This window comes from Chrysemys picta, chromosome 3 (assembly GCF_011386835.1).
Source record: "Chrysemys picta bellii isolate R12L10 chromosome 3, ASM1138683v2, whole genome shotgun sequence".
Taxonomy (NCBI): Eukaryota; Metazoa; Chordata; order Testudines; family Emydidae; genus Chrysemys; species Chrysemys picta.
Window position 1 is genome coordinate 168,189,709 of NC_088793.1, and position 13,871 is coordinate 168,203,579.

General features: G+C 46.3%; 2 protein-coding genes across 9 annotated transcripts in view; one reads left to right on the forward strand and one right to left on the reverse strand.

The window, feature by feature from the left end:
* Nucleotides 1-13,871, reverse strand: part of HHAT (hedgehog acyltransferase) — a 354,454-nt gene that overhangs the window by 12,053 nt on the left and 328,530 nt on the right. The window lies entirely within an intron of this gene.
* Nucleotides 888-3,173, forward strand: LOC135982505 (uncharacterized). The gene is made up of 2 exons (XM_065589490.1): nt 888-1,609; nt 2,604-3,173. The coding sequence occupies exons 1-2, from the start codon at nt 1,033-1,035 to the stop codon at nt 3,077-3,079; spliced, it is 1,053 nt and encodes a 350-aa protein (XP_065445562.1). The 5' UTR covers nt 888-1,032; the 3' UTR covers nt 3,080-3,173.

Below are 13,871 nucleotides of genomic sequence, written 5' to 3' on the forward strand. Positions count from 1 at the left end.
TGGTGCTGACGGGCCTGAGCTGTTTAGACCATCACAATGAAAACTTGCGTGGAGCAGTTCATATCGCATTGGTAAAACTCTGGAGCTCTGTTTACACTCTCCCTTTCAATGAGAAGCTGCATCTTCTTTACAGCTCTTTTCTAGTACACTCTTTCCTCCTTCTTGCTCTTTTCCCATAAGTATCCTCTTCCTAACTACAAGCCCCCCCTCACTCTCCGGACCTGAGTTTTGTCAGCTCTACTCACTCCTTTTTTCTTCCCTCCCTGCCCCTTGTGCCACCTCAGAATCAAAAAGAAAGATCTGACTGCTACGCAGGGAACTATTTTCTGCATTTGAAAACTAAAGTCATTGTGTTTCCAGTCACAGGAGATGGATACACGCTCCCCAGTCCCTCAACTGTCTGGCTGATTTAGTGAAATCTCACAAGAGAACATGTTTGTAAGGTTTTAAAAATGGAATCGTAGCCTTAACGATTCTTTATGAAGTGATTTTGCTAAAATCTATATTCCTAATTAGAAATAGCAGGAGGGGGACCATTGAGTCCTCGTATGAAGACGTGTAGCTGGAGATTCTAGTCAGAATTTTACTTTAGCAAATTTGGTCTCTAGCAATTTTACCACTTCTTTACTAGTCTCAGGCCTGGTCTACACTAGGCGTTTATGTCGAAGTTAGCGCCGTTAAATCGAATTAACCCTGCACCCGTCCACACTGCGATGCTATTTAGTTCGACATAGAGGTCTCTTTAATTCGACTTCTGTACTCCTCCCCGACGAGGGGAGTAGCGCTAAATTCGACATGGCCATGTCGAATTAGGCTAGGTGTGGATGGAAATCGACGCTAATAGCTCCGGGAGCTATCCCACAGTGCACCACTCTGTTGACGCTCTGGACAGCAGTGCGAGCTCGGATGCTCTGACCAGCCACACAGGAAAAGCCCCGGGAAAATTTGAATTTGAATTCCTTTTCCTGTCTGGCCAGTTTGAATCTCATTTCCTGTCTGGACATCGTGGCGAGCACAGCAGCACTGGCAACGATGCAGAGCTCTCCAGCAGTGATGGCCATGCAGTCTGGGAATAGAAAGAGAGCCCCAGCATGGACTGATCGTGAAGTCTTGGATCTCATCGCTGTGTGGGGCGATGAGTCCGTGCTTTCCGAGCTGCGATCCAAAAGAAGGAATGCAAAGATCTACGAGAAGATCTCTAAAGACATGGCAGAGAGAGGATACAGCCGGGATGCAACGCAGTGCCGCGTGAAAATCAAGGAGCTGAGACAAGGCTACCAGAAGACCAAAGAGGCAAACGGACGCTCCGGATCCCATCCCCAGACATCCCGTTTCTACGAGGCACTGCATTCCATCCTCGGTGCTGCCGCCACCACTACCCCACCAGTGACCGTGGACTCTGAGGATGGGATACTGTCCACGGCCGGTTCCTCAGACATGTTAGGGGACGGGGAAGATGAGGAAGGAGATGAGGAGGGCGAGGCAGTTGGCAGATCTCACAACGCTGATTTCCCCGACAGCCAGGATCTCTTCATCACCCTTACAGAGATCCCCTACGAAGCGTCCCCAGCCATTACCCCGGACACAGAATCTGGTGAAGGATCAGCCAGTAAGTGTTGTAAACATCTAAACATTTATTTTTAACAAAACAGGAATATTAACAATTAAAAGAATGGGTTGTTCATGATTAGTGTGCCCTAGGCGCTTAACGGTTTAGTAAGGGGCAGTGCAAGTTTTGAAAAGAAATCTAGCAATGTCCGGTTTTCAGTGATTGTCCTGCACAAGCCGCTCTACTGTGTATTCCCTGCTACTGCAGCTACAGTAAAATGCGGTCTATATGTGCGGGGATAGAGCAGTAATCCTCCTGGGACATCTCGATGAAGCTCTCCTGGAGGTAACTTGAAAGCCGTTGCATGAGGTTCTTGGGGAGAGCGGCCTTATTGGGTCCTCCGAAGTACGACACGTTGCCGCGCCACGAGATTATCAGGTACTCGGGGATCATTGCTCTGCACAGCAGGGCGGCATACGGCCCTGGTCTTTGGAGGCTTTCCCGGAGCATTCTCTCTTTGTCGCTCTCGGAGATCCTCATCAGGGTGATGTCGGCCATGGTGACCTGCTTTTAATTAGGTAGGGGAATGTTAGTGTTGGGACTGCTTTCCCGTTCCTTTACAGAACTGTCACCGCTGGTTTGCAGCCACGCGGTGGAGGCGGGAGAGGGGCAGCCGAAAGGGATCATTCCCGGGGACAGCCGCGAGGGGGTGGGACAGGGGCAGAGTTCCCGCTTGCCGGATTGCTGGCAGCAGGGACTGACATTGATTTAAATGTGAAATGAGGCCAGTGGTAATATAAAAGTTTTAAACTGCCACAAGTGTACGGCTTACCATGTCTGCCTGCAACAGAAATTCCGTTGTGCTGCCTCGCTTCTCAAATGTGCTGTTCAAGACCCCAGGCACAGAATGCGAAGGCCGAGAATTCGACCTTGTGCTGAGTGCGCATGTGAAAGGTGCTGTGCATGGTCTTGTTCACAGAGAAAGACTATGTTCTTTGTTCACAACTACATTTATCTTTCAGAGGAATTCACTCCCTTTTTCCCATTTCCACAGCCCCGTCTGCGACTGTCTCACAACCTAGCCTGGAATCACACTCCCAGAGGCTAGCGCGGATTAGGCGTAGGAAGAAGAGGACACGGGAGGACATGTTCTCTGAGCTTATGGCCTCTTCCCAAGCCCAGGCAGCACAGCAGACCCAGTGGCGGGAGAACTTGACCCGAATGCACCAAGCCAACATGGATCGGGAGGAGAGGTGGCGGCAGGAAGACCAGCAGGCGACTCAAACGCTGCTTGGACTACTGAGGGAGCAAACGGACACGCTCCGGCGCCTTGTGGATGTTCTGCAGGAACGGAGGCAGGAGGACAGAGCCCCGCTGCAGTCCATCTCTAACCGCCCTCCCCCGCCACCAAGTCCCATACCCACCTCACCCAAAGTGCAAAGAAGGAGAGGCGGCAGAGTCCCTGCTAACTCTCACTCCACCCCTGCAGAGAGCTCTAGTAGCAGAAGGCTCTCATTTCCCAAAATTTGAAAAGTTCTTTCCTTCCCGCCTGACACAAGCCCACGTCCAAGTTTCACCTCCCAATGCCATGTGTAGTTGATAATAAAAAATTCGTTTCTGTTAACTACTGTTTCAATCATGTTCTTTTGGAGGAGGAGGGGAAAGGGGGTTGGAAATTGGACAGGACAGTCTCCTTTGGCAGGGTACATAGTCGGGGGCAGGCACAGCAGCAGGGCACATACACAGTGCAGTGATGCAGTGACTAGTTGCCCCGGTTAGTCTGGGAGGTTGTTTTGATGTAATGTTGGGGGGGGTGGGTTGCTCTGTGACTTTGTGGCGGGGGAGGGCAGTTACAGATCTTAAGCGCCGGTCCTTAGACAGGATCACAGAGCCACACAGCATGGGATCTGTAACCGTCCTCCCCCTGCCACAAAGTCAAATAGACCTCCCATACACACAGTCCCGATCAGGAGGGGTGACAGGCTCCGTTGAAACAAGCATCCCACCGCAGCGGAGCCTGTCAATCCTTGAGTTTAGAAGCTGCATTCGCATCACAACACTAGACCCGCCCCGCACCACAGTCTGCGTCCCAGTTTTAAAAAATTCCCGCTAAAACAGTATTAAAGAAAACGGTGTGCTTTAACAAAGTAGAACTATTTTTATTTCGACACGTGTGTTGGAGGGGGGGTGAAGGGGGTATGTAACTGGATAGGATAGTCAACATTACCTGGGTAAAGAAACGGGGGCAGGTTTAGCTTCTCAGTACACAAACTATAAAATCACAGGTTACCCTGCTCACTCAGGAACTTTGCTTTCAAAGCCTCCCGGATGCACAGCGCTTCCCGCTGGTCTCTTCTAATCGCCCGGCTGTCTGGCTGTGAGTAATCACCAGCCAGGCTATTTTCCTCAACCTCCCACCCCGCCATAAAGGTCTCCCCCTTGCTCTCACAGAGATTGTGGAGCACACAGCAAGCTGCTATAACAATGGGGATATTGGTTTCGCTGAGATCACAGCGAGTCAGTAAGCTTCTCCATCTCCCCTTGAGACGGCCAAAAGCACACTCCACCACCATTCTGCACTTGCTCAGCCGGTAGTTGAAGAGTTCTTTTTCAGTGTCCAGGGCGCCAGTATAGGGCTTCATGAGCCAGGGCATTAGCGGGTAGGCTGGGTCCCCGAGGATGACTATAGGCATCTCCACATCCCCAACAGTTATTTTGTGGTCCGGGAAGTAAATACCTTGTTGCAGCCGTCTAAACAGACCAGAGTTCCTGAAAACACGAGCGTCATGAACCTTGCCCGGCCATCCCACGTAGATGTTGGTAAAACGTCCCCTGTGGTCCACCAGTGCTTGCAGCACCATGGAAAAGTATCCCTTTCGGTTAATGTACTGGGTGGCCTGGTGGTCCGGTGCCAGGATAGGGATGTGAGTTCCATCTATGGCCCCACCGCAGTTTGGGAATCCCATCGCTGCGAAGCCATCTATGATCGCCTCCACGTTTCCCAGGGTCACTACCTTTGGCAGCAGTACATCAACGATTGCCTTCGCTACTTGCATCACAACAACCCCCACGGTAGATTTGCCCACCCCAAACTGGTTCGCGACTGACCGGTAGCTGTCTGGCGTTGCAAGCTTCCACAGGGCTATGGCCACTCGCTTCTGTACACTCAGGGCAGCTCGCAACCGGGTGTCACTGCGCTTCAGGGCAGGGGACAGCAACTCACAAAGTTCCAGGAAAGTTCCCTTCCGCATGCGAAAGTTTCGCAGCCACTGGGATTCATCCCAGACCTGCAGCACTATGCGGTCCCACCACTCAGTGCTTGTCTCCCGTGCCCAGAATCGCCGTTCCACGGCATCAACATGACCCATTGCCACTGTGATGTCCTCGGCGCTGGGTCGCCTGCTTTCTGACAGGTCTGTGCTACTCTCAGACTTCAGGACATCACCGCGGTGCCGTAGCCTCCTTGCCTGACTTTTCTGCATCTGCCTCAGGGAAACCTTTATGATAAGCTGCGAGACGTTGAGAGCGGCCACAACTGCAGCGATGGTCGCAGCGGGCTCCATGCTCGGAGTACAGTGGCGTCCGCGCTGTCAATGACTGGAAAAGCGCGCGAACTGTTTTCCCGCCGGCGCTTTCAGGGAGGGAGGGCGGGAGTGATGGACGGATGACGACAGTTTCCCAAAAGCACCCTCGACTCATTTTGTTACCCAGAAGGCATTGCCGGCTACACCCAGAATTCCAATGGGCAGAGGGGACTGCGGGAACTGTGGGATAGCTGACCACAGTGCACCGCTTCGAATGTCGACGCTATCACCGTTAGTGTGGACGCACAAAGTCGAATTACTGTCCTTAGTGTGGACACACACGTTCGACTTTGCAATATCGATTACAAAAATTCGATGCAAGTAAAATCGAACTACTCTCGTAGTGTAGACAAGGCCTCACTTTCATCAGATGTGGCACCTGATTCTGATCCCAGTTATAGTGGGGAAAATCTGGTAGTGTCTGGCCCATAGTATTTCCACTTTGCTTCCCTACCCATGAATGTCTCTGATCAAATAGGGCGTTGGAAAATCCTAAATATGAACTAAATAATGGACCTGATTCACCTCTCCTCTACTCCAGCACTGTGGCATTGTAACTTCATTGGACCAATTCAATTATACCAACACAGAGCTGGAGCAAAGTAGGGGTGAATCAGACTCAAGTTTTAAATCTATTTAAATGCTGCAATTTGTCCCCACAATCTTTTTTACAAGCTGTAACCTGAGAGCACAGTTTGGTAAATTGCCTCATCTATCTCAAATGATGGAGTCTCCTTTCAGATGTCTAAACATAAAATCTGAGCTAGAATTTAAATGTTAATCGGTTTAAATTGTATATCATATCTACTGCAGCCTAGGATTATTGCTCTAGATTTCTGGTTGGAATTGAGTTACATCATTCAGCACAACATAATCAAAACAATTAAAATTCTTACGTTCTAATTAGAAAATGTCCTGCCAATAGCAATTTAGTAAGGTACCAATGAAAAAGAGAGGTTAGCCAAGATAACCACCTGGATGACAACGAGACACAGAGACTGAGAGGGGTAGGGAAGGATTCTTTTGAAGAGTTCAAAACTGGGACCCATATTTATTTGAACATCTTTAGAGAAGCTGCAGTTACAACTTGTACAGCACTGTGCATATTCTATGGATGGCAGGAAATGGGACTGGCAACTGCTCCCTTTCCTGCCAGAATGCAGGACCTTCAGTAACATTCTTTGCACCTGCAGAAGGTAGCACCTTTCATCCAATGAACTCAAAGTGTGCTACAAAGGTATTTTTATCCCCCCAATTAACTGATGAGGAAAGCACACTGAAGTCAGTGGAAAGACTTGACGTCAATTGGCATTGGATCAGGCCATAAGGCTCAGATTTTTAAAGATATTTAGGAGTCAACAAACATGTAGACAAGGGTGATCGAATGGATATATTGTACTTGGACTTTCAGAAAGCCTTTGACAAGATCCCTCACCAAAGGCTCTTAAGCAAACAAAGCAGTTAGGGATAAGAAGGAAGGTCCTCTTGTGGATCAGTAACTGGTTAAAAGACAGGAAACAAAGGGTAGGAATGAATGGTCAATTTTCAGAATGGAGAGAGGTAAATAGTGGTGTCCCCCAGGGGTCTGTATTGGGACCTGTGCTGTTCAACATATTCATAAATGATCTAGAAAAAGGGGTAAACAGTGAGGTGGCAAAGTTAGCTGGTGATACAAAATTACTCAAGAAAATTAAGTCCAAAGCTGACTGTGAAGAGTGACAAAGGGATCTCACAAAACTGGGTGATGGCAACAAAATGGCAGATGAAATTCAATGTTGATAAATGCAAAGTAATGCATATTGTTAAACATAAACCCAACTATGCATACAAAATGATGGAGTGTAAATTAGCTGTTACCACTCAAGAAAGAGATCTTGGAGTCACTGTGAATAGCTCTCTGAAAACATCCACTCAATGTGCAGCGGCAGTCAAAAAAGCTAAAAGAATGTTAGGTACCATTAGGAAAGGGATAAATAATAACTCTGTACATATCATAATGCCACTACATAAATCCACAGTATGCCCACACCTTTAATACTGTGTGCAGTTCTGGTCACCCCATCTCAAAAAAGATTTATTTGAAATGGAAAAGATACAGAGAAAGGCAACAAAAATGATTAACGATATGGAACAGCTTCCATATGAGGAGAGATTAAAAAGACTGGGACTGTTCAGCTTCAAAAGAGACAACGAAGGGGGGATATGATACAAGTCTATATAATCATGGATGGTGTGAAGAAAATGAATAAGGAAGAGTTACTTGCATTTCACATAACACCAGAACCAGGGGTCACCCAATGAAATTAATAAGCAGGAGTTTTAAAACAAACAAAAGTACTTTTTCACACAACACACAATCAACCTGTGGAACTCATTGCCAGGGGATGTTGTGAGGGCCAAAATTATAAGTGGGTTCAAAAAAGAATTAGGTAAATTCATGGAGGATAGGTCCATCAGTGGCTATTGGCCAAGGTGGTGAAGGATGCAACCCTAGGCTCTGTGTGTCCCTAGCCTCAGGCTGCCAGATGCTGGGACTGGATGACAGGGGATGGATCACTTGATAATTACCCCATTCTGTTCATTCCCTTTGAAACATCTGGCTTTGGACACTGTCAGAAGGCAGGATACTGGGCTAGATGTACCATTGGTATGGCCATTCTTATGTTCTGTGTGCATAAAGATAAAATAGGCACCTAGCAGATTTTCAAAAGCATGTAGGCATCCAGATTTTTAAAGGTATTTAGGTGTTGCTACACTCGGTGCTGCAATACCTAACTGATTTAGGAGCAGAAATATAATTTTCAAAAGACACTTAGGAGACAAAATCCCACTGACAATTGATGGGATTTAGATTCCTAAATGCCTAAATCTCTTTTGAAAATGAGATTTAGTCTTCCAAATCAGGTAAACTTTGCAATGCTGAGCACAACAAATCTGGGACCCAATTCCTAAAATCTATGGGAGTTAGGCACTTAAGAGTTTTTAAAAATCCCACTAGGCTCTTTAAATCAGTGGCAGAGCCAGGAATAGCATGCAGATATTCCGAACTTCCACTCCTCTTCTCAAACCACTTCAAATGCTTCTTTCCTTCCTTTCAATTAAAATGTATTACAAATCCAGCAATAAATGAGCACTTGGGTTCTTCTGAGTTCCCAGTGAAGGGAAAATTTATGTGAAGAAAAAAAATAGGCTTGACAGTCAAGCTGGAATGATGTCATCTCTGGATTAATTTTACACTGATGACCTATGTGTCACCATGTAACTTCTTTAATCAAATAAAAGGAAGTATACAAGAGTCATTTCAAGGGTGCCTTTGCCTTGCTTAAAACACTTGTTGCAAACACAGGCAGCCAAAACATAATGATGTACTTGATCTAAATTCTAAAAAGACTGACTTTGTCCTCTTACTTTAGCATTGCAAGTCACATTCCCTGAACTCTTTTTTTTTCTTTCATCCTGACCTCACCTCCAAAGATATTTCAAAAGACTCTTATTTCTGCCCATCATTCTTTTCCCCCTAAAAGCTACATAAGGTGTTGGTCTGAGTGTCCAAACAGAAAACCTTCTGATACAAAATGTCATTCTCTGTATAACCTTTTCCAGTTATCCATTCAGAAGCACACAGACACACATTGAATATCTGCATCTATATATAAAATGACATACAGAAAATTACCTTATTAAGGCTTCAAAGTCAACCACTGAATAGTTAAGAAATGGCAGAGATAAGGTTGCCCATGCAACCTTAGTTCACCCTGCTTTTACCTATGTGTTACAATAGCCTTTATTTAGTCATTTGATTTTTGACCGGAGGTCTCCATTTTGATGGCTGCACCATATTTTCATCATCTTTGCACAACAAAATAGAAAAGATGAGTACTACATTAATTTATACTGTCTGCAACTGATGGACCTAATCCTGCAACCTTTACCTGCACGACTCAGCTTGTTGAAGTCAACTGGACTGCTCTTAGTAAGGAATACTTGCCTGATAAAGGCTTGCAGAATCAAGGGAAAGTTCTGCACTAAGGCGGGTGTATACTGTGCATAAAGTCAGAAACAAACCTCTCAGTAAAGTGATAAAACAAATGATACATTTTGTGCAGAAATTCTAGAGCGGTTCATCAGCCTGTTGTACTTGGAATGCGTAGCACTCAACCCACCCCCTTTCAACGGCCTCCCCAATTAGAAACCAATTACGCAAGAGAAATGGCTCTGTTATGCAGTGCTAATCTGATGTCCAATGAGCTTATTGGTTTCAGACTCCATCATGTGTGTTGATTATGCATTATGCACTAGAGACCTCTAGAATTAGTAACCAGGGGCCTGTGCTTGTTACCCGATCATCGCAAAGCCGACACAACTAATTCCAACAGCAATAACTCTCAGAGGAGCTTCTGCCTCTGCACTTCCCATCTTTCCTTATGAAATGCTTCTTTCTATCAAAGGACAAGATAGGAGCATGCACCTTCAAAGCAACCTATGCAACGTACTTTGGACTTTGATTCCAGTAAGTAAAGGAAAGCGCCATCCTTCAAGTAAGGCTTGGATTCAGTCTCTGCTCCCACTTGGATTCAGTCTCTGGCTAAGCCCTCCTCATCTCACTTCAAATAATCTCTTTCAAGTCACCTCGCCCTCTACAGTGATGAAGATGAAGGGCTCAAATCCCTCAGCTGAAGTCAATCAATGGGAAATGAGGATCCTAAGCACATCACAATGCACTCAGCATGTCACAGGGATTGGGCCCAATGAGCGGAATGGGTCTAAAAACTAAGGGTGGGATACCTAGGGTCCCTCTCCACTGAATGGGGAGGCACCTAAGACTGTGATCTACAAAAGCCAGCACACTAGGAGGGGAGTTGCCTAAACTAGCCAATGGGAGATACCAATGAGAGGGTGTGTCCGAAGCCTTGCCCCTCTTTCAGAGATAGATGCCTAAGTCTAGGGTTCAGGGAGGCGCCTATCTCTGCTTAGCGATCTACAAATGGTAACCTCCTGTCCAGAGTCTGATGGCTTAGCTGCTTAAGACGCTTCTTGCGCTTGCTCTCTGTCTCTGGCCCAATGACTGTTTCATTGTAGAGAGAGAGTGTTTGAGAATGACTCTGTAGTCCAGTGTTTAGGGTACCCCCATCTGCGAGGATGAAGACCCAGTCCCCCCGCTCCAATAACTCTCATTATTTATCCACAGTGAAACAACTTCAACAGGAGAGACTGAGGGAGCTCCCCTCATTGGGACAACTCATAGCTCAGTGGTTACAGCACCCTCCTGAGACATAGGAGACACCCCCATTCAAATCCTTTCTCCCCCTCCAAAAAAGAGGGGGGAATTGAACCTGGGTCTCCCACATCCCAGGGGAGTGCTCTAGCCACTGGGCTAAAAGTGATAAGGTGGGCACTGGTGGGACTTCCTCCGGTTGGATTCTGAATGGGACCCAAGCCAGTAGGTGGCCTCTGAGCACACTTACCAGATCAGGCCCAACATGCGACTTTGATGAACAAATACTATCTTCCTCCGATTTATGAATTGCTTAGGGTGCTGATACGGAGGCAGGAGTGCACATGCCCAGGGGCAGAAACATAGGTACCTAGGGGACTTTTACACTGAAAACTTAGGTGTTGAGTGAGTTTAGGTGCCGAGGGGGTTTGTTTGGTGGGTGTTTTGTAGATCGCAGTGGAGCCAAAACTGGAATGTAAGTGTCTTTGTAGATCTGGGCCTAAGAAACTAGGGGGTGCAAGAAATGAAATCTAAGGTAAAATTTTCAAAAGTGCTTACATGACTTAGGAGCCTGAGGTCAAGATTTTCAAAAATATATAGGCATCTAACTCCCATTGAAATCAATGGGATCTCAGTGCCTAAATACCTTTAAAAATACTTAGGCACTTAGTGCCCAATTCATAATGGTACTGAGGTACCTAAAGAGGCAGTTAGGAACCTAATTGCCACTGACATCCTCAAAATTGTTGCTCAGCTGCCACCTAAGTCCCCTAAGTTTCCACCAGTTGGCCTATACAAAACCACCTGATTCAGCCCTACAGCTAACGAACTGCTCAGAGCCCTAGGTCAAATTGAAGCAGGATTCTCACCAATGGGACCCACTCCTATAGGCATGCTCTGAGCATGCCTAAGACCTGATACCTGTCGCAAAAGATCACCCAGGTGAGGTGGGGAGGAAGAAGAAAGGGTGGGTATGTCTGTCTGTCTGTCTGTCCATCCTGCTGATTAGGGCACTCAGCTCAGATATGAGAGACCTGGGTTCAAATCCCTGCTGTGAAGCATATTCAAGTTTAACCATAAGCAAAACTTTACACAGATGGCAGGTTACTGAACAGCATGTCCCTGAAGGCAGATTTAAGGAGTGCAACATGAATTTCTTGATGGGAAGATCAGAAAGAGCTGTGGTGAGTTAATGCATCAAACAGGATAAAAAGCAAGCAGAAACCAGCATGTCAGGTCAAGTGTCCTTTCCTTGTTTCTAACATTGCTGATGTCCTTACAAAAAGTTCAGCATCAATGGCACGTTTTCAGTGACCATAGTATGAGGAAAAACACAGTATTCAAACCTGTATGTAGTATATGCTGAGTTAGGCCCTTTCTACATTAAGGACATTGGCACTGGTAGTCCTGTTATGCCCTCAAATAAGACACCCTCCCTATTTGCACGGCTGTTTTCCATCTACATTAAGAGTTTACACCACAGTAACTACATTGATGTAGTTACACCAGTGTGAATTACCTTACAGGAGACAGGGCCTAACTAGGCATATAACCACCCCCATTCCCAACCACTTAACAATGTATCATTTACATCTGTCCACCCTTTGCATCACCTCTAAATGTTTGGCTTGGTCTGGACTGGAATTTGGCATTGATGTAAGTCAGGCTTAAAGTACTGACTCCGGCCAAGCCAATTACTAATCCACTCCAGAGTTTATCCAGCTGCAGCCCAGTGAACTCTATCTTGCCTACAGAAGTTGGTTAGAAACCTTGGGCTGCTGGGATACATTCCCCTTCTCTGAATTTTCTTAATGAATAATTATTATTGCAGTAGTGCCTATGTTGTTGTTGTTAATTATTTGTACTGGAGTGTGCTCAGTGGTGTGTCATGTACACAGAGTTTTGGTCAGAGGAGGGTGCACCTAACACCACTTACGTAGACTCCCTCCTGACTTTGGCCTCTGTTCTTTATGTCTGTGTTAGAAGACAGGCTCTTAAAAAATCAGCATATTAGAAACTCTGAATAGCTCTGCACAATCTCGGCTCTAGTGGCATGTCACTTTTACAGCTGTGTTCATAAGATTAAACAAAACTTTAATGTGTTTGGTTTTATTGAGGTTGGAAATTGAAATTTCCAATCTCCGGATTTTAAATGTAAAACTACAAATATATTAATTCTTCTTAATGGGGCACTTTACCAATGTCTGCCCAAGTCCTGCAGCAGGGCTTTTTTTAATTAACGGCTAACCTGATCCACATTAATCTCTGTGAGCAATCATCTCTCTCTTTTCTGCTGGTATTTTATTATTAATATACATTTTATTGTGCACTTCAGGTTGAGTTGTGTAGCCAAAAAGTCATGTCACTGAACAAGCCCCTGCTGGTGATAACTGGGACATGGAAAACTGGCTGCTGCAGAAGATCTCGCTTGAATGTAACTTGCTACCTGAAAATGCTCCAAGAGCCCTAAAGGCCACACAGAGAAAAGAAGACACTAAAACTGTGCATATTAAAATGATCAACTTCTAACACTTTTTCAGAGATAGCTACAGTGATGTTCCGGTTACAGGGAGAAGGTGAAGTGAATTAGATTAAAAGGAATATTCAATTGGAACAAGGTCCTAAATTGAGATGTAGAAGAGGCTCTTCTTGCTGATGGTTAGTTCCAAACCTCCCAACCTCAACTCTTTGCTTTGGGTGGAGACTCCTCCTTCAGCCTTTGGGAAGGCAGGAAGTCACCCAGAAATCACTCCAATGCTGTTATCAGTAATAAATAATCAGTTTTATCAGCAAACACACAGTCCCAGTGCCGCTTCCCCCCCCCCCAATCAGTCCCCCAGGCATTGATGAAGGGTTTCCTTCCCTTTGGACTCTGGTTGATCATCATGCACAGTGCAGGTTCACGGGGGGGGGGGGGGGGTGCACATACTCAGACTGCTCCCTGGGCCTGTCCCCCAGTTCATAGCTCAAACCATCAGCCTGCTGTCACCACAGCAGTTGCTACATGCACCCTTTCCAGCCACCCACACTGTTCCCTCCTCCAATCCCAGGAGAGATGGCAGTTCTCTAGCCAACCCAAGCCCTGAGAGGGTGGAAAGACTGGCTTCTCCTGTTCGCCCATCGCCTAACAGTCATGGCTCTAGGGACATGGACAGCTTTTGCAGCACTGCTGCTGATCCATGGAGTGGGGCCATACAGAAACTTGTGGAGCATGAAAATCAGGACAAAGAGGTTATTCCTTCTATGCATGCCCAGGGCACATATTGCTCCAGAGGAAGGGGGAGGAGACAGAGCCAATCTCAACCTGCTCATGGAGCAGGTCTGGTGCCCCAGGGTCTTTTGCACTGGGCTTAGCTCCCTGCACCACTCCCATCCCAGCCAGTCCTATATCATATATACACATTAGACATTTTCAGATCTGTTCTAGCTCTGATGTAGCTACACCAGTGATAGCAGGAGTGCTAGTGTAAACTGGGTTCCAGGATTTATACTGCCATGTGATCTACCCATGTTCTGAGTTAGA